The sequence below is a fragment of the Neoarthrinium moseri genome (assembly GCF_022829205.1).
Source record: "Neoarthrinium moseri strain CBS 164.80 chromosome Unknown scaffold9_Wmoseri_CBS_16480, whole genome shotgun sequence".
Taxonomy (NCBI): domain Eukaryota; kingdom Fungi; phylum Ascomycota; class Sordariomycetes; order Amphisphaeriales; family Apiosporaceae; genus Neoarthrinium; species Neoarthrinium moseri.
In genome coordinates, this window is record NW_026055123.1 from 348,914 (window position 1) to 366,309 (window position 17,396).

General features: G+C 54.1%; 4 protein-coding genes across 4 annotated transcripts; 3 read left to right on the top strand and 1 right to left on the bottom strand.

Moving 5' to 3' along the window:
* Window positions 1-1,579: 1,579 nt before the first annotated feature.
* On the top strand, window positions 1,580-6,305 carry JN550_003700 (uncharacterized protein; the record flags this gene model as incomplete). Its single annotated transcript, XM_049315133.1, has 2 exons — window positions 1,580-1,794; window positions 1,874-6,305. The coding sequence occupies 2 exons, from the start codon at window positions 1,580-1,582 to the stop codon at window positions 6,303-6,305; spliced, it is 4,647 nt and encodes a 1,548-aa protein (XP_049174270.1).
* Window positions 6,306-6,712: 407 nt separating this feature from the next.
* Window positions 6,713-9,789, bottom strand: JN550_003701 (uncharacterized protein; the record flags this gene model as incomplete). Its single annotated transcript, XM_049315134.1, has 2 exons — window positions 6,713-8,170; window positions 8,236-9,789. The coding sequence occupies 2 exons, from the start codon at window positions 9,787-9,789 to the stop codon at window positions 6,713-6,715; spliced, it is 3,012 nt and encodes a 1,003-aa protein (XP_049174271.1).
* A 627-nt stretch (window positions 9,790-10,416) lies between these two features.
* Window positions 10,417-12,374, top strand: JN550_003702 (uncharacterized protein; the record flags this gene model as incomplete). The annotated part of the gene is made up of 5 exons (XM_049315136.1): window positions 10,417-10,555; window positions 10,636-10,713; window positions 10,777-11,181; window positions 11,248-12,108; window positions 12,172-12,374. The coding sequence occupies 5 exons, from the start codon at window positions 10,417-10,419 to the stop codon at window positions 12,372-12,374; spliced, it is 1,686 nt and encodes a 561-aa protein (XP_049174272.1).
* A 2,627-nt stretch (window positions 12,375-15,001) lies between these two features.
* JN550_003703 (uncharacterized protein) lies at window positions 15,002-15,359 on the top strand (the record flags this gene model as incomplete). Its single annotated transcript, XM_049315137.1, has 2 exons — window positions 15,002-15,065; window positions 15,118-15,359. 2 exons carry the CDS (start codon window positions 15,002-15,004, stop codon window positions 15,357-15,359), a joined length of 306 nt encoding a protein of 101 aa, XP_049174273.1.
* Between the last annotated feature and the right edge of the window lie 2,037 nt (window positions 15,360-17,396).

The window sequence follows — 17,396 nt, forward strand, 5'->3', positions numbered from 1 at the left end:
GTCGCAACCAGGAAGCAGACTAAACTTCTGGACGGTCGAACCCAGTGAGTTTTGCGAATGCAAACGAGTGCACGTATATCGTACTCGTCGACAACATGTCAAGCGCGTCGTAACCTAGATCCCGCAGGGAATGCGAATGGGATGCGAATGTTTGTAGGGAAGAACGTCCAAACGTCCGGAAGCATATATGCGTGGTACCGTAACATGGGACTGCGAAGGACTGTTCTCGGGTCTCGACTCTTTGACTGCAAACATTTTGCCCAGTCAATCCACACTGAACCGGACCAGCCCAATCAGCCAGCCCAGCGCGGATCGCACTTCGGACGAGATAGATTGCAAGAGCCTCATCGCTAACCTGTTAGCCCGCCTGCTGGATCAGGATTCGACCCAGGTCCTACCTAGTTCCTACCTAGTTCATGGGTAGGCACAATGCATAGGTACCAAGGTAAATGATATTCAGGAACACGCCGACATCTCGCACGCGGCTTTTGCTCCTGCTGCACGCCTGGCCCCAATCCCATCTCGAGCCCCCAGGCCCCCTGCCAGAAACACACCCCAGGCTCGCGGGCTAGGGCAGGCTAGGCTCGAGTGAGGCCTAGAGGCCTTAGCAACGCCCGACGCATGGGCATCCACGCATCGTGGGAATGTCCAGTGACGTCAATATAGCGGTCCACAGCCGGCCAACTCCAAGTGCCCCGCGTGGAGCTCCCACCCGCCGCGAGCCTCGACGGGGAAATCGAGCTCAGCAATTGGCTGGAGCCTGTTGAAACACGAATGCTACCACTTACCCACGGGGGGGCTTGCGGCGGCCTACAGAGGGGCAGGCGGTCGAGACTTTTGGGAAATTTTGCACCATGACTGCAGTCTGGACGGACCAGCCCACCCGGCCCTCGTTGCCATTGGCCTTGGTCGGCATGCCTGCTGCAATGTTGGATCCATCCGTGTGTGTGTGTATGTGTATGTGTATGTAACTACTAGCCACCGTGGAAGTCCACCGCCCCCGACTCGAGCCAGGGAGAGGGAGATATGAGACTTCGAGAGCCGGCCGGGGGGGTCAGGGCGGGCTTGACTGGGCTCGACATTAGCGGACCTCGACGACTCCATTCCCCTGCGATGCCTGTCACTTTCCTTAGCGGCGTAGTCCATCCATCCATACATGTGCAGCACATTGGCAGGCAGGAGAGAAAACCATCGTCGATGACAAGCAGCCGACTGCAGACTGCTTCCCTTAAATATAGATCCCGGGTGCTGCTCCCCTCGTACGACGCCTAGCGAGCTTACCTACTCTTATTGCCGCTGCCCTTCTCGGACAACCCTCCTTGCGTGCCCCCAACTGCTTCGCTCACTCGCTCACTCGCTCACTCTCCCACTCACTCACTCACTCACTCACCTTCTCTCTCTCGCGAACACCTGCTTCAGTTCGCGTGCTCCTTGTTAGTCCCTTCCCCCTTTGTCGTTGTGCATGGGCAGCAGCAGGCCGAACCACCACCAGGTACTTGAATTGCGCGCCCATGACTTGTTGATCCCAAATCGCCTTTTGGGTGCAAATCGAGAGTACTAAATCATGGCCCCCAGAACAATGACCTCGAACGAGGTCTACGTCCTTCCCCTGAAGGACAACGGAGCTCCGGATGTGACCGGCGAGTACATCTACCTGGCGACGAAGGCCCGCGGCCCCATCACCATCCGCTTCACCATCGAGGGCACCTCGTCGATATGTCGCCAGGGCAGTCTCTGGGTGAACATCCCTGACCACGGTGCCGAGTTCCAGAGGAATTCCTTCAGAGAATTCAGGTAAGACGGCGCGCCCCTGGATTGCCAATCGGCCTGCAGGCCTCGCCCGGTGCATGCACTTGACTGATTGCTGAGATAGACTCGTGCCCGACTTCAACCGAACCATCGAGATCTCCATCCCCGTCTACGACGCCGGCGCATTTGCCTACTATGTTACGTACGCGGAACTACCAGAACTCTCCGGCGAGCTCGACTCGAAACAGCTGGCGTCAACTGAGAAGAAGAAGTCGCAGCTCTACTACATCGATGTGGCGCCCAAATTGTCGCTCGACGGCAGGCCGCTGCCGCTGCCGGCACTGTCCATATTCTCTGTGATCAGCAAGTTCATGGGCAAGTATCCCACCGACTGGGAGCGGCATCTGCGAGGTATAAGCGACAGAGGCTACAACATGATCCACTTCACACCCCTCCAGGTTCGCGGGGCTTCGAATTCTCCCTACAGTCTGTACGATCAGTTAGGCTGGGATCCCGACTGTTTCCCGAAAGGAGAGCCGGACGTTCAGAAGATGGTCGAGAGTCTGGAGCAGAACCATGGGTTGCTGAGTCTTACCGACATCGTGCTCAACCATACCGCGGACAACAGCAAATGGCTTCAGGAGCATCCCGAGGCCGGATACAACCTGACCACCGCTCCCTGGCTGGAGTCGGCCTACGTGCTAGACACAAAGCTCCTCGAGTTTGGTGCTCAGCTGCAGGAGCTCGGATACCCCAACGAATTCAAATCGGTGGACGATCTTGTCAAAGTCATGGATGGCATCAAGAAGCATGTTGTTGCCGAGATCCGACTCTGGGAATACTATGCGCTGAACGTCGACCGGGATGTGGACGCAGCAATCGAATCCTGGTCAGCTGGCAAGACCTCTGTGCCTGAGGGGTCTGTGGGCGGTGACTTGGGCCATCTGAAGGATGCAAGCCAAAAAGACCTGGCTACATACCTTGTTGAAAACGCACTCCTTCATGATGATCGTCTAGGCGAACGCTTCAGAAGACGAGTCGACCCCGAAGTCTCGGGTGCGCTGATCGCTACGCTGTTTGGAAAGTATCGAGGAGAGGCCGACGAGGCGGCGATTCGCGCAAAACTCGTCGAGATTCTTGATACCGCCAACGTACGGTTCTACGACGAGTACGACAAAGAGATCGGCGAGATATTGCAACAACTCTTCAATCGCATCAAGTACGTTCGCATTGACGAACACGGGCCGAAACTGGGTACCGTGAACCAACAGAACCCCCTCATTGAGTCGTACTTTACTCGACTGCCCCAAAACGACACCACCTCAAAACACAAGAAAGAGGACTTGGTCCTTGTAAACAACGGATGGGTCTGGGCTGGAAATGCCTTGGTGGACAACGCCGGCCCACAGTCTCGGGTCTATCTTCGGCGAGAGGTGATCGTTTGGGGTGATTGTGTGAAGCTGCGATATGGCAGCGGACCACAAGACAGTCCTTGGTTGTGGGAGTACATGACCAAGTACGCAAGGATGTTGGCCAAGTACTTTGCCGGATTCCGCATTGACAACTGCCACTCCACTCCCATTCACGTGGCGGAGCATATCCTGGATGAGGCTCGCCGTGTCAGACCTAATTTGTACGTCGTGGCCGAACTCTTCACGGGCTCGGAAGACATGGACTACGTCTTTGTGAAGCGGCTTGGTATTAGTGCCCTTATTCGGGAAGCTATGCAAGCTTGGAGCACCGGCGAGATGAGTAGGCTTGTCCATCGACATGGTGGCCGCCCTATTGGAAGCTTTGAGGTCGATGACATCTCCAAGTCTGCTTCGCAAAATCCTGGGAGCCCTCCGATGAGCCCAGGTAGCAACGGTGAAACGACGCGGGAGATAGTACGACAGATCAAGCCGGTCCCGATCCAGGCTCTGTTCATGGACTGCACGCACGACAATGAGGTACCGGCCCAGAAGAGGGACGCTCGCGATACACTGCCAAATGCCGCCCTGGTATGCATGTGCTCCAGCGCCTCTGGAAGCGTGATGGGCTACGATGAGATATATCCCGAGCTCGTTGACCTTGTGAATGAGACCAGACTATACACATCGGAGTCATCAGAGAAATCAGTCAAAGTCGGTGGCGGAAAGGGAGGCATTGGTGGCGTCAAGAAACTACTCAACCAGATTCACACTCTGATGGGCAAGGATGGCTACGACGAAACTCACATTCACCACGAAGATCAATACATCACAGTCCACCGGGTTCATCCAGAATCGCGAAAAGGTTACTTCCTGATCGCCCACACCGCCTATCCTGGTTATGGCAACGGCAACGGTGCCTTCAATGCCGTCCATCTAACCGGTACTAAAGCTCGGCATCTAGGAAGCTGGATGCTCGAGGTTGATGCCAGTGCCGAGGCCAGGAAGGAGGTCACCGAGGACAAGAAATACCTCAGAGGGCTGCCCAGCCGTGTGGTAGATGTTCCAGGTATTCGCATGGAGGTGAAGGGCGATGAAACCGTAATCACGGTGCGCGACAAGTTCCCGCCCGGCTCGATCGCGCTTTTCGAGACCTGGATACCCGCTGCTGAACACTCTGCTGGCTTGGACAACTATGTCACCTCTGGGGCCAAGACTGCCATGGCTGAGTTGGACTTGGTCGACCTGAACTTTCTCCTGTATCGCTGCGAGGCTGAAGAACGTGATGGCAGCGACGGAAAGGACGGCACATACGACATCCCTAGCCATGGTAAAACGATTTATGCAGGTCTTCAGGGCTGGTGGAGCATATTGAAGGATGTGATCAAGGACAACAACCTTGCTCATCCTCTCTGCCAGAACCTGCGCGACGGTCAATGGGCTCTGGACTACACATTAGGCCGTTTGGAGCGGGCCGGTCAGCAAGGTCCGTTCAAAGCACTGGCGAAGCCTGCAGCGTGGCTTAAAGAGCGTTTCGACGCCATTCGAAGTATCCCAAGCTTCCTACTGCCAAGGTATTTTGCCTTGATCATCAGAACCGCTTACAAGGCTGCATGGGAGAGGGGCCTGGAGCTTATGAACGAAAACACTCGAAATGGTCAATGGTTCCTCCAGAGTCTTTCCATGGTCAGTATCCAGCAGACTGGACTCGTCAAGTCGGGCTCCCTCTGGCCCACCAAGTTGGTACCTTCGCTGGCTGCTGGTCTACCGCATTTCGCTGTTGAGTGGGCTCGTTGCTGGGGTCGTGACGTATTTATCTCGCTACGTGGTCTGTACCTTGGTACGGGCCGCTTCGAAGAGGCAGCAGAGCATATATTTGCCTTTGCGAGCGTTTTGAAGCACGGCATGATTCCAAATCTGTTGAGCAGTGGCAATCTCCCAAGATACAACAGTAGGGACTCTGTATGGTTCTTCCTGCAGTGTATCCAGGACTACACACGCCTGGCTCCAGATGGCGTTGATTTCCTAAAGCGCAAGGTCAAGCGTCGATTCTTGCCCTACGATGACACCTGGTTCCCTGCCGATGACCCCCGCGCCTACTCAACGGAGAGCATTATCCAGGACGTGATTCAGGAAGCTCTGCAACGCCATGCATCCGGTATGAAGTTCCGTGAAGCAAATGCCGGCCCAAGTATCGATTCGCAAATGCGCGACGAGGGATTCAACATCGAGATCAACGTGGACTGGTCCAATGGTATTATTTTCGGAGGTAACCAGTTCAACTGTGGTACCTGGATGGACAAGATGGGTGAAAGCGAACGCGCTGGTTCCAAGGGTATCCCAGGAACGCCCAGAGATGGTGCGGCTATCGAGATTACCGGTCTGCTATACAGCACTCTAAGGTGGCTCGCCAAACTGAACTCGGACGGTAAATACCCCTACAAGGGAGTTACTAAGTCCGACAAGACCGACATCACCTTCACCGAATGGGCCGATCTGCTCAAGTCGAGCTTCGAGCACAGCTACTACGTGCCGACCGACAAGTCCGAAGACAGCAAATATGCTGTCAACTCTCAGATTGTCAACCGCAGAGGAATCTACAAGGATCTTTTCCGCTCAGGGAAGGAGTACGAGGATTATCAGCTCCGCCCGAACTTTGCTATTGCCATGACTGTAGCGCCTGACCTCTTTGAGCCGTCACACGCCATGGGGGCTTTGGTTCTAGCCGATAAAGTCCTTCGTGGCCCGACAGGAATGGCAACACTAGACCCGGCCGACCTCAACTATCGTCCATACTACATCAACAGCGAGGACAGCGATGACTTTTCGACCTCGAAGGGTCGCAACTACCATCAAGGACCCGAGTGGTTGTGGCCCACTGGTTTCTTCCTCCGTGCTCTGCTCAAGTTCGACCTCAAGCGGCGTCAGGGCAACAAGGAGGGCCAGGTTGAGGCGTTCCAGCAGGTCACTAGGCGTTTGCAAGGTTGCAAGGAGATGATCCAGAGCAGCCCTTGGGCCGGTCTACAGGAGCTGACACAGAAGAACGGCGAGTACTGTGGTGACTCGAGCCCGACTCAGGCGTGGAGCGCAGGCTGCTTGATTGATCTCTACTTGGATGCTGCAGAGTTCCAGGCTGCGGAAGCATAGACTTGGGAAGAAAATGGGGATTACAGGACGATCTAGATATGACGTACTTTAAGGATTACAGAAAATTCAACTGGTAGATAGCAGGTTCGAGACAGAGGCCAGGCGCAGCGTCTCGGCATTAATTGGGTTGAGGAAGTGCAGGTTTGGCATGACAGTATACGACGTTATGATAACTTTAAATGCATGAATATATTCTTAGACATGAATCCCTGGGAGCAGATATAATATAAGGAATATAGAAACTGGCGAATATCTTGAACAACTTGGCTCGATGGGTACGATGAAAGGAGCTGGGATTGCTTATAGTTCAGGCCACCCCCTTCCGCTGGCCAAGATAAAGAGACCCACCGATCACATATTAGGGCCTCATAGAGCCCATTCTCGTTCTGACTCTATAACTTAAAGGGTCATTCTTTGGTGTCAAACTCATCAATCACGCTGACAGGCTTCACAAACTTGCCCAAGGGTTTGTACGTCAGATGGTCCATGGCGAATCCCTTTGGGCCACCGATCTCAATGCCCCTTTCCGTGGTCCACCGCTCAGATGCCGTGATGCCCAACACAATTACCAAAAGCCCGTACCGGTATTCAGGTGTACCAATCGCCTCGCCGTTGTGGGCGTCGATCACGGTAATGAGATCAGGCACGACGCCGAGGACTTCTCCCTCCTTATCCGCGATTTCGCCATCCACTTTGGCTCGTGAGAACTTGATGGCTGCAATGTTCTCGTTCTTGAAAGGGATCTTGATCAACCCTTCGAACTGCTCTCCCGAGGATGGCCGCAACTCGGATCCGTTTTGGTCATCAACGATGTCCGCGCCCTCGATGATGCACTCGCCGTAGACGTGGCCCATCCGCAGCGTCCGCTCCACGCCAATGATCTTGCCCTTGAACAGCACCTTGCCGGCCTCGGGGCCGCCGCACTCATCTAGGATGGTCTCGGCGACCGTGTCGACGCGGTTGAACTTCCTCGCCTTGGCAACCGCCCGCCCAATGCGCCACGACTGCGATATCGTGTGCTCGACCACCCACCGCTTGCACTCGGCGCCCGACACGGGCGCCTCGGCGACGGCGACGGCCGAGCCCATCTGGCTCAGCGCCGCGCGCATGATGCGCTCGACGTGCATGTCGCTCCGGGCCCGCGGCATGACGACCGTGTTGCCGTTGCCGTCGGTCATGGCGATGGGCGCCCAGACGGGGCGGCGCTCGTCGAAGACGACGGGCGTCGTCTGCCACTTGGTCGGGTACGCGCGGCCCATCCAGTCGCCGTCGACGGCCGGCAGGTCCATGGCGTCGCTGGCCCCCAGCAGCATGGCCTGCAGCCCGTTGCCGCCGCCGATCTCGACGCTGATCATGTGCGTCGGCCGCCGCTCCGGCGCGCACACCGCGTACAGCTCCCGCTGCGCCTCCAGCATCGCGTCGCCCGCCAGCTTCTCGATCCCCACCGTCGGCGACCCGGCGCCCCCGCCGCACCCGACCTGTGCCGCGTCCGGGAGGTCGTCCGGGCTGACCACGCGGACTGTCGCGCCGGACCGGAGCTGCTGCCGCAGCTGGATCATCCACGGGTATGGCGACCCGCCGCCGCCCGTCCCTAGGATGTAGCACCCTGTCGAGATCCACTCGAGGTCGGTTTCGTTGACGTACCAGACGCGGCCCTTGACTGTTGGGCGGTAAGTGAGTATGTCTATGTCGTCTTTTGGTTCCTGCTTGGGTTTGCTAGCGGGTTCCCTTGCTGCCTTTTCGTATTCTTCCATCTGCACCTCGCCGTCGGCTGGAGATTCAGGGGGAACGGTAACAATGTCCGTCCTTGCGTAGTCACACTCGCCTGCCGCACGAACAATGAAACGGGTCTTATTTGCGATGTACTGTTTTGAAGGCATGTCAGTTCGTTCTTTGGCTGCGCCCCCAATCCTCGTTTGGGTTCACGTACTTGTAGCGGTAAGTTCTCCATCTCAACGATCTTCACGGTCTCCCTCGAAGCTCCTGCCGCGACTGTCTTTTCTATAGCATCTTTACATATATCGTCTAAGAGTTGCTGTGTCGTCTTAGATTCCGTCGACTTGACTGTATCAACAACTGCGCTGACTCGAGCAATGGCTGCTCCTATCGCATTGGCCACCTCGGCGAATTGGGGTTTAAGCACTTTGCTCGCCCCTTTCAGTTGTTCTGGAGCAATGATCGCGCCACCGCCCACGAGAATGACGGGCAAATCCTCCGGCGAGGTCTTCATTGTGTCGATAATTTTCTCCAACTTTTTTCTAACAACTGACTTGAAGTCTGCGACCCCTTGTTCGCTCAAAGTACCCTTGACTAATCCTGCGTCACCAATTGCAACAATGGGATCTGCGAGGACGGTGCAGTCAGTCGCAGTCAGGACTGTACCGCCAAATACCAAGGCTTCTTCAGTCAGCTTATAGCCCACGCTGTCGGGTCCTACGGTCATGTTTTCTCCTTCTCTCACAATAGATCCGCCGCCCAGACCGATGCTTTTTATGTCTGGGCACGAAAAATTCAAGCGAACTCCTGCAAAGTCGCTGTATGCTGCTTGCTGTCTAGGGAACCCATTCGCAAGGAGAAGTCCAACGTCAGTCGTTGTGCCACCGATATCGACGACCATCATCGCCTCATCGAGCTGATTTCCCACGAGAAAAGCGGCGCCTCTCATGCTATTCGTCGGCCCGCTGGAGAATGTCCGAATGGGCAACTTGGCAGCCATCTCGCCAGAGAGAATGGTACCATCATTCTGAGTGATGAAAACGGGACATGTGAGGCCCAGCGTTTTGATAGGTTCTTGGAAAGACCGGATTGTCTTTCTGGCGAAGGGCAGGATAGACGCATTGAGTATCGCGGCATTCTCCCTTTCTAGAAATCCCAGATTGGCGACGTCCTTGGATAGAACGACGTCACACCCCGGTATTTCAGCACGGATGATGTCCGCTGCCCTCTCCTCCTGGCGCTCAATCGTATCGATGGGACTGAATATCCCAATAACCACCACACTCCTGATTCCCAGCTCCTTGATCCTTGCGCATTGTTCTTTGATTTCCTGCGCGTCTATATCGGAGATGAGATATCCATCGACCTCAAGACCACCCTTGACTCGAGCGTAGTAGCCGAGAATCAGCTCTCGCATATCTTCCGGCCAGTCGATGCATGGTGTGGCATGCTTCGCGAACGGGCCACAAAGCCGTATGACAGCGACCTTGCTCAAACGACGGGCATCTCTCTCAACAACGGCATTAACGAAGTGAGTTGTGCCTATCGTGACGCTGGCGACCTCATCTGGGCTGATATGAGCTGCCTTGAACATGGTCGTGATGGCATCGTTTATGCCAAGACTGGGATTGGTCGTTGTGGGCGCCTTGTGCGAGGCGAGGATTCCCTTGTCGGGCTCTGGGGCTCTCGACGGATCAAGCACAACGCCGTCGGTGTTTGTGCCGCCTACATCGACGCCTATGCGAAGTCTCCTGTCGGTGGAACCCATGATTACTACTAGAAGCCCAGATATCCTGTCAATACTTCCTATAAGTCTACGATGGTTAATGGAGCAATGAGTGAACAACGATTGGTTATATGGAGATCGAAAAGAATGGCAAGGGCTCCATCACGCCTCGAAGCAGGTCACCACTACTGGCAAAGGACCCGTTATCCCCACGCATGATGCAAGTCAAGATAAGGTGGGGTCTCTTACCGCCGAGTCCGACGCCGGGTACACGGAGATGGACGCCGGATCAGATAAGATAAACCTGAAGGTATCGGACCACCGTCATATAGGGTGTGACTGTGTTGAAGCGACGTTACACTGAGAATACAGCAGCTGTAGTACTCGTGGCTTGTAGTTGGTTGCGCGGGGCGCTGCTGGCAATTGCGCAGTTGCATGCTGCAGCTAGCCAACCTCCTGGAGAGCTTTACACATTGCCGATCAGCACAACCACCCAATCCCATAAGAGTACCACAACCTGGGCGGTATCTTATCAGTAGTACTTGGCATGCACTGTACCGCATCGTGCTATCAAACAACTGAGCAGGCACAATGGCATTCATATATCAAGCTGGCCCCCTGATTCTGACAAGATGGAAATAGTCATCTTTGGGACTCCCTGCCGTCAATATGACTAGTAACATACGACGTCGAGTGGTAGGTCTCAAGGAGAAGATCCGTCTACACGGAGATGAGACGCAGCATGAGCAGACTGACCACTGGTCCAACAGGGACTTGATCCCTCTCCCTCCGCACCGGAGAACGTGGGGTAAGCCCGTGGTGTCTTAGGCCCGAGGACATTCAGAAGCTCGATTTGCAGGAGAGAACTGACATGGCCACACCCGCCAGGATGGTTTCACTTCTACGGGTTCTGGACGCTGTCGTCGCTCAACATCACGAATTGGCAGACGCCAAACTCGTTCCTTAGTAAGCAGGCTTGACACAAGCATAGCTCATGGCACACCGCAGGCTACTAACGGACGCGAGCAGCCCAGGGGCTTTCCGTCGGCCAGTCGATGGCGATTATCATCATTGGTAGGCTGTTGATTGTTGGGTTCTCGACACTGATTGCCTGGTGCGGTCTGCAGTGGCATATCGGCTTCACGGTGCAGAATCGGTATACCTGGGGCATGCGCGGCAGCTACATTCCGCTACTTCAGAGAATCTTATTGAACTTTATCTGGAACGCTGTCCAATGTTGGAACGGCGGTCGCTTGGTCGCCGTCTGTCTGACTGCTATCTGGCCGTCCTATGCGAAGATGAACAACTTTCTTCCAGACAGCATGCCAACGAACGGGAGCGAGTTCGTGGGGTTCATCGTGTTCTGGTTTGTCTCGACGCCGTTCCTGTGGATTAGACCAGAGAAGTTCAAGATGCCGTTTCTCGTCACTTCAAGTATGCCCTCATCCCAACCATAGTGTAGCGGAGATCATGTGGTTACAAGATGCTGACTTTGTCTAGTATACTGCGGCTGTGGCATGCTAGCCATGATGATATGGGCCTTGTCCACTGCTAAAGGTGTTGGCCCTCTTTTGTACTCGGGAGCATCAGTGCCAGCGACATCCCGTTGGAATGACAGCTGGTTAATGATGGCAAGTATTAATCAAATGATTGGAGGTATTGCTGCAGGGATCACCAACGGTTCAGACTTCTCAAGATATGCCCGAGGCTGGAAAGACTATGTGATTGGGTCGATAACTTCAGGCTGGATTACTGGTGTGTTGGTGTGCTTCGTCGGTCTCGTAACGACGAGTGCTTCTCAGAAGATCTACGGCGAGGTGATATGGAATCCCCCTGATCTCCTGTTGAGAATGATGGAAAATGGAGAGGGGACTTCGGCTGCTCGCGCTGGAGTCTTCTTTCTCGCTTTTGGATTCGCTCTGACGAACGTGTTCGAGAACATCTGCGGCAACGCTGTGGCTGGAGGAATAGACCTCGCTGGGCTCTGGCCTCATTACATCAACATCCGACGAGGCGCCATCATCACTTTCATCGCAGCTTGGGTCGTTCAGCCGTGGCAACTAGTCAACCGAGCGGTAACCTTTATCCTAGTGCTCAGTTCCTTTTCGGTCTTCCTGGCGCCTATCATCGGCATGATGGCAACGGATTTCTATGTGCTCCGCCGGAGAAGGATCCAGCTCTCCCATCTATATCGCATCCACAACACGTCCTATTGGTACTGTCGTGGGGTCAACTGGAGGGCAATACCTGCGTGGCTCTGCGGCTGGGCGCCGACGATTGGTGGTCTTGTTGTAAGTGTTCGCGGAGATATTGATCCGTCCAGGGCTCTGCAAGAGCTGTACTTTATGGCCTTCTTCATTGGTAGGTACAGCTACAACACCAATTGCATGAACGAATGTCAAGCCCAGCTGACCTTTGACATAGGTTTCTCCATTAGCGCTGTGATCTTCTATGTGCTAAACTTGCTTTTCCCACCTGGTGGCCTCGGCGACTACGAGACTACGGACGTATATGGCACATTCACGGCTAGAGAAGCCGAGAAGCTTGGTGTGATACCATCTAGTGACAGTCTGGAAAATCACGACAGCCACTATGCAACCCAGGAAGTGGTTCAGGAGAAAACATAAGCCAAACCTGGGTGTAAGCGGTGAGCTCGTGGACTAAGCTACCAGTTGCGATGCACCGGGAAGATACTTGATAGACTGTGTTAATACATACATTGGAATGTATCTTCAGGCATGTGAATAACGACATACTATCCGTGTACCAAAGCAAGTGCTGCGTTCAACTACGGTGTTTCGTTATAAACATGTCTCTCTTCAGAACATTGATTAGATTTAGAATGATGAGACAGCCTCAACGTCTGGCTTCAAAGTTTCTCCAGCACTGCCTCAGACACTACTCAGAAAATCCACCTCAAATGTAAGCATGGATCTTCGGATTCCTCTTATACCAGATCCTAAGAAGCCCTATTCGCCGGACCGATGGTTAGACATTTGACAATCGCACACCGCTGACAACAGCGCCTTGTCTTAGACCGAGGAGGCCCTTTGGTTGAGGAGGTGAAGTCGATTTGCTGACTCTGCGAAACCGGTGAGAGTTGGATATACACGATCGTGACCGACTCCTCCTTCAAGTTGTCCCATCCGACGCACGTGGCAGCCCAATGGTCACCGCCTATTTCTGCACTTGCGCTGACACGGTCTGAGACGGGGCTTGGAAAGCTACACTGAGAGTCACTTGGCATGGCTAGAGTCGGCATCCAATATGGTCTGATACTCGGAAAGTATCGTACGGTCTGGCTGCTCTTGTACCTCCTGCCCCGGGACAATTCCCGGCGGCCACGTGGGTTGGCAACGGTCTGGGCCGCAAGGAGGCGGCCATTTACCCTTCAGCTCAAGGTGGAAGCGAAGTACTCGATGACCTTGTGGCACCTGGGCTCCTATCTGGACCCCCAACAGGAGGCGGAAGTCTGTCTGATGCTGGCTGACTGGGCTGGTCGCCGAGGTTTCTGCTGTCAGCCACAGAACGGGGGTGCTTTTCTTCACGAAACCCGGCAAATAGTCCAATAGGTGGCGCATTTTAGGACAGGCGAGGAACGTGGGCGCCATTCCCGACCGTTCAGGTTGATCCGACAGGACAGAAAAGGAAATGGGTTGTCTCGGATCAACGATGGCCGCGTCTAGCTGGCGGCTGTTGTTCCTACTACGGAAACTGGTCGCACGAGGTGGTCTTGGATATGCCACCCAAGAACAGAAGTCAATTCCTTGCAAGAACTTGGTATCGTGATTGCTTTTGTGGGGGTTCAGTTGCGCTGACCTTTGGCTCAGAGGCTGCGATGATATAGGTGGACGACCGTGCATCGTGATGTCTGATACGCCTAAACCTAAGATTACCGACAGTATGGCTCCGGATCCTGTTGTATCCTGTTGTGGCTGCATAATGTTCAAGCCCAGTATAGCATGCTACAGCCTCGGCTTGCCGCTTGTCATACATGTATGCAGAAATCAGAAGTTATCCTAGTAAGGAAAACCGCGGGCGTCTTTCAAGTGCTAGATCCACGGGAATATTAAGAGAATCGAACGCCTGGAACGTTGCATTGTAAAGACCACAGGGCTGATATAGAGGACTCAGACGCCTGATTTTTGGTGATACTCCATCTTGCCAGTTGCTCAAATACCTGAACAGTGAAAACGTCGAGCAAGTACCTATCTTGCGGAGTCACACAATCATCCCTCATTCAGGAAGGGTGGCTTGTTCCTACCCTCAAATGGGAGTATGGGGGAGATCAGCTATAGGTGACTGTCACGCTTAGTGCCTGCAGCCACCCGTCTTGGCATGTCAGAAACGATGGTCCCCCCCGGCTTCCATTCTCCGAAGTGATCCAGTGAAAGTACCTTGCTTCTACATCCCTAGTCTACAGGCAAGTGAAGTATCTCGGGTACCTTGAAATCGGCGTCTATTGGTGCCTTTGGCGGGTTTGGCGCTCTGTCAATGTTTGGAGGTCTTGTAAGTTCAAGATGGTGACCGAAAGGCAATGCAATGAGGCTATCTAACCACAAGATACATTCGGCTTCCCCGTAAACTTTCTTTCTACCAGTTGCGGTACGCGCAACGAACATCTTCAAACCACCCTTTAGACTGGACGCGAAGAGCAGCTGGTCTCGAGGAGTCCTGCAAGAATAAGCAGTCTTCTTGGACATCTCTGCTTCAAACCGTTGTTCCATCACGGCCCAAGTACCTGTTCGGCTTGAAGAAGTTCGCTAGAGCATGTGAATTTGAATGGGCATGTACAGCCCAAGGTGTCACCTCCTGAGGGCTAGTCTCAGGGCGTCACCAAGCCTGGTTGAGGGTATTGCTGACCATGACAGCCGAGGAGCCACCAGGCAGATGGCTGTGAAACAGTGCCACGTGCGAATCGAGTGTTGAGGATATGAGCTTCTACCTGGACCGCCCACTAGTTAGACGATGAGCGCATGGCATATGCTAAAGAATATCCTTTGCAAATCACTTCAATACATCAGCTCTCTACGAGTTGCTATTTATGTATATAAGGTCAGATATCTCCCATTATCTTTCCTAGAACTCGTAAAAGTTACTCTCAATCACCATCCTCTAGGTTCACATAGCAATCACTATATACTTTTTCATCCACAAGTCGCAAGGAACTCCTTGAGCCATCTTCAACCCCCAAGTCCGGAAACTCTCAGACCCTCAACATTACTCAATTCGGAATACGGCAGCCGCTATCAAGATGCCTCACCACATCTCCACTTCAAGCAAACACTCCTCCTCCAAGAGCTCCAGCAAGAACTCTCGTAAGTTACGCTAGTAGCCATCCCATAGGATGTTCTACTCACATTCGTACAGACGGCAAGAGCCACAAGAGCTCCAGCTCGCACACGGCATCCCCAAACATCACAGAGCAGTGGATGCAGCACCAGGCCGTCGAAGGCCCCTGGGATGGAGTCAACGAGGTGGTAGGAGGCTGGTCTACTACCGGCGAATATGGCGAATACGCGTATGCCGGTTCCATGGCGGCTACCCAGGGCTCGACCAAGCACAAATCCCACAAGAGCAGTCACCACCACAAGTCGAGTGGGAAGAAATAAGTAGGCTATACTTGCCGAGTTGCCCAGAGGACAAATGTAGATGTGGCTGCGTGGTTTCGCCAAGAGTACACAAGTAGGGCGCTGTGGGACGCGAGAAGCGATTGTCACACTTGCCTGCCTTTACATTCGATCTTCTTGTCGTTTCAACTTTTCTGTTTCATCTCCTTCCTTATCCTTCCATAGCTTTCATAGAAACACAACCGGAACGTTCCATCCATCAGAATGTACCCAGCCCAGTCCTCGTATGATATCTTGCCTCTTCGACACTAACCACCACTCTCGAGTTCTTCGCCTCTGGTTCCGACAGCCATCGTAGCTGGAGTGGCTTTCCAGAGCTGGATACTCAGTGCGCCTCCTAGGCGGTTGTAAGGCGTTAGCTACATCGTCGCAATGAGGAACTTCCGTAATCTACGTCATAGTGTCCTGGTATCGTACACCTCTGGATAGGCGTCGAAGGCTCGGGCGACTGGGTCCCTATGACGGAAGGGGCCTCAGCCGAATTCGTGGCAATTCAGGCAAGACTGCATGGACCTCGAAGTTGCACAGGATCTGGTGTGTTGGCCGCTCCGTCAGCATCCTCACCGCTCCAAGGCAGTGCCGGTGGGTGGCTGAGATGCAATGTTATACACATGGCAACGTTCCAGGCCTTGAGGCTTAAGGTAAAATGCGGAGGACGTGGGGGCTGCTCGTTGAGTTGCGGCCTGTCAGCTCCCCTAACATCTTTGCTCGGAGGTAACGTTTGCGAGGCAGTGAGACATGTGGGCGTCAAGCGAAGTCCGTTGGGCGTCAGCAAAATACCAGCAACCGAAGGATAGCTTGTCACCCTTTCCGACTTTTGCAACACGGATGGATATATGACACTATTGCTACTTTGGAGATGATAGAGATGAGTGTGCATCACGAGGGTCCGCTACGGGGTATGCTGAAGACCAACACATGCTTCACCCGTGAGAGAACCAGGCCAGTCTGCCTCGTACTATGCTTGGTGTTCCTGGCTGTGTTTTTTTCTAGTTGTCCACGCAGCCTTGAGCGATATCCCTGACGAAAGACATTGGCATTCCCAGTTATGAGTATAGCAGGCTAGTAAGATGGCAATGTTAGGCGGGAGGTGAACTTGCTGCTGCATACGTTGTGCTTTGGCAAGCCCGCATGAGTATAATAATGCCCACGTGACACACTAATGAGCCGCCCGCCCGTTTCAAGCAGTCGTGCCGTGTCTACAGGCATTTTGATGCAGCAGCATCTACAGTACTACGACGTTAGCAGACAGGGCAGATGTGTTCATTTCGGCACAAGACTGTTCGGGGGCCGTGGATGAATGAAGCGCGGATTAGAATTGGCCCGTGCGCGTCAAGCTTACGCGCTACTCCAGGAACGCGAATACACTGGGAATAATAAGTCAAGGTTATGCTTGATTCATGTCCCAGGCCAATCCCTCGACAAATCTCTGATTGCGAAGACAGTATGTAATGCGGCCGATGGAAATCTCCATGAACAACAAATGCCATCGGCGTCTCGTCCCTTGGACGATATCCCGGAGCTGCGATTGCACACAGCGTTCACCGTGAGGACGCCGACCAGCTCTGATGCAGACATGCCCTGTGCCGTGCCACGGCGGGTAAAAATAGAGCTGTACAACGAGATACGAGCTGAGCCCAGGAGAGGGATTGGAAAACTCTGCATGACGTCAAATCTAGATCTCCAATCTGAGGATTGGCTGCGGCGCGGCGTGAAAAGGCGTCAGAAAAAAAGTTCGCCAAGGGCCTCCTGACTTGGGGCCATGTACGTGAGTCGTCGTTGGGGCGCGGGTGCGATGGGACTGTTAAGGTTCTATCCTAATCATGCGGCACACCCGAGCGGCGCCTTTGTTGCTGGCCCGTCCTATCCCATCGTGCCCTCATGCCCTACACAGTCAGCCATTCATTCCTTCGAGACAAGAGATCTCAGACCGAAACCACCCCTCAAGCGCCGCCGTGCCCCCAGCGGTCGGTTGGGAGGGGAAGGCCTCTCCATACTTGTGGTATGGGGAAATCCAAT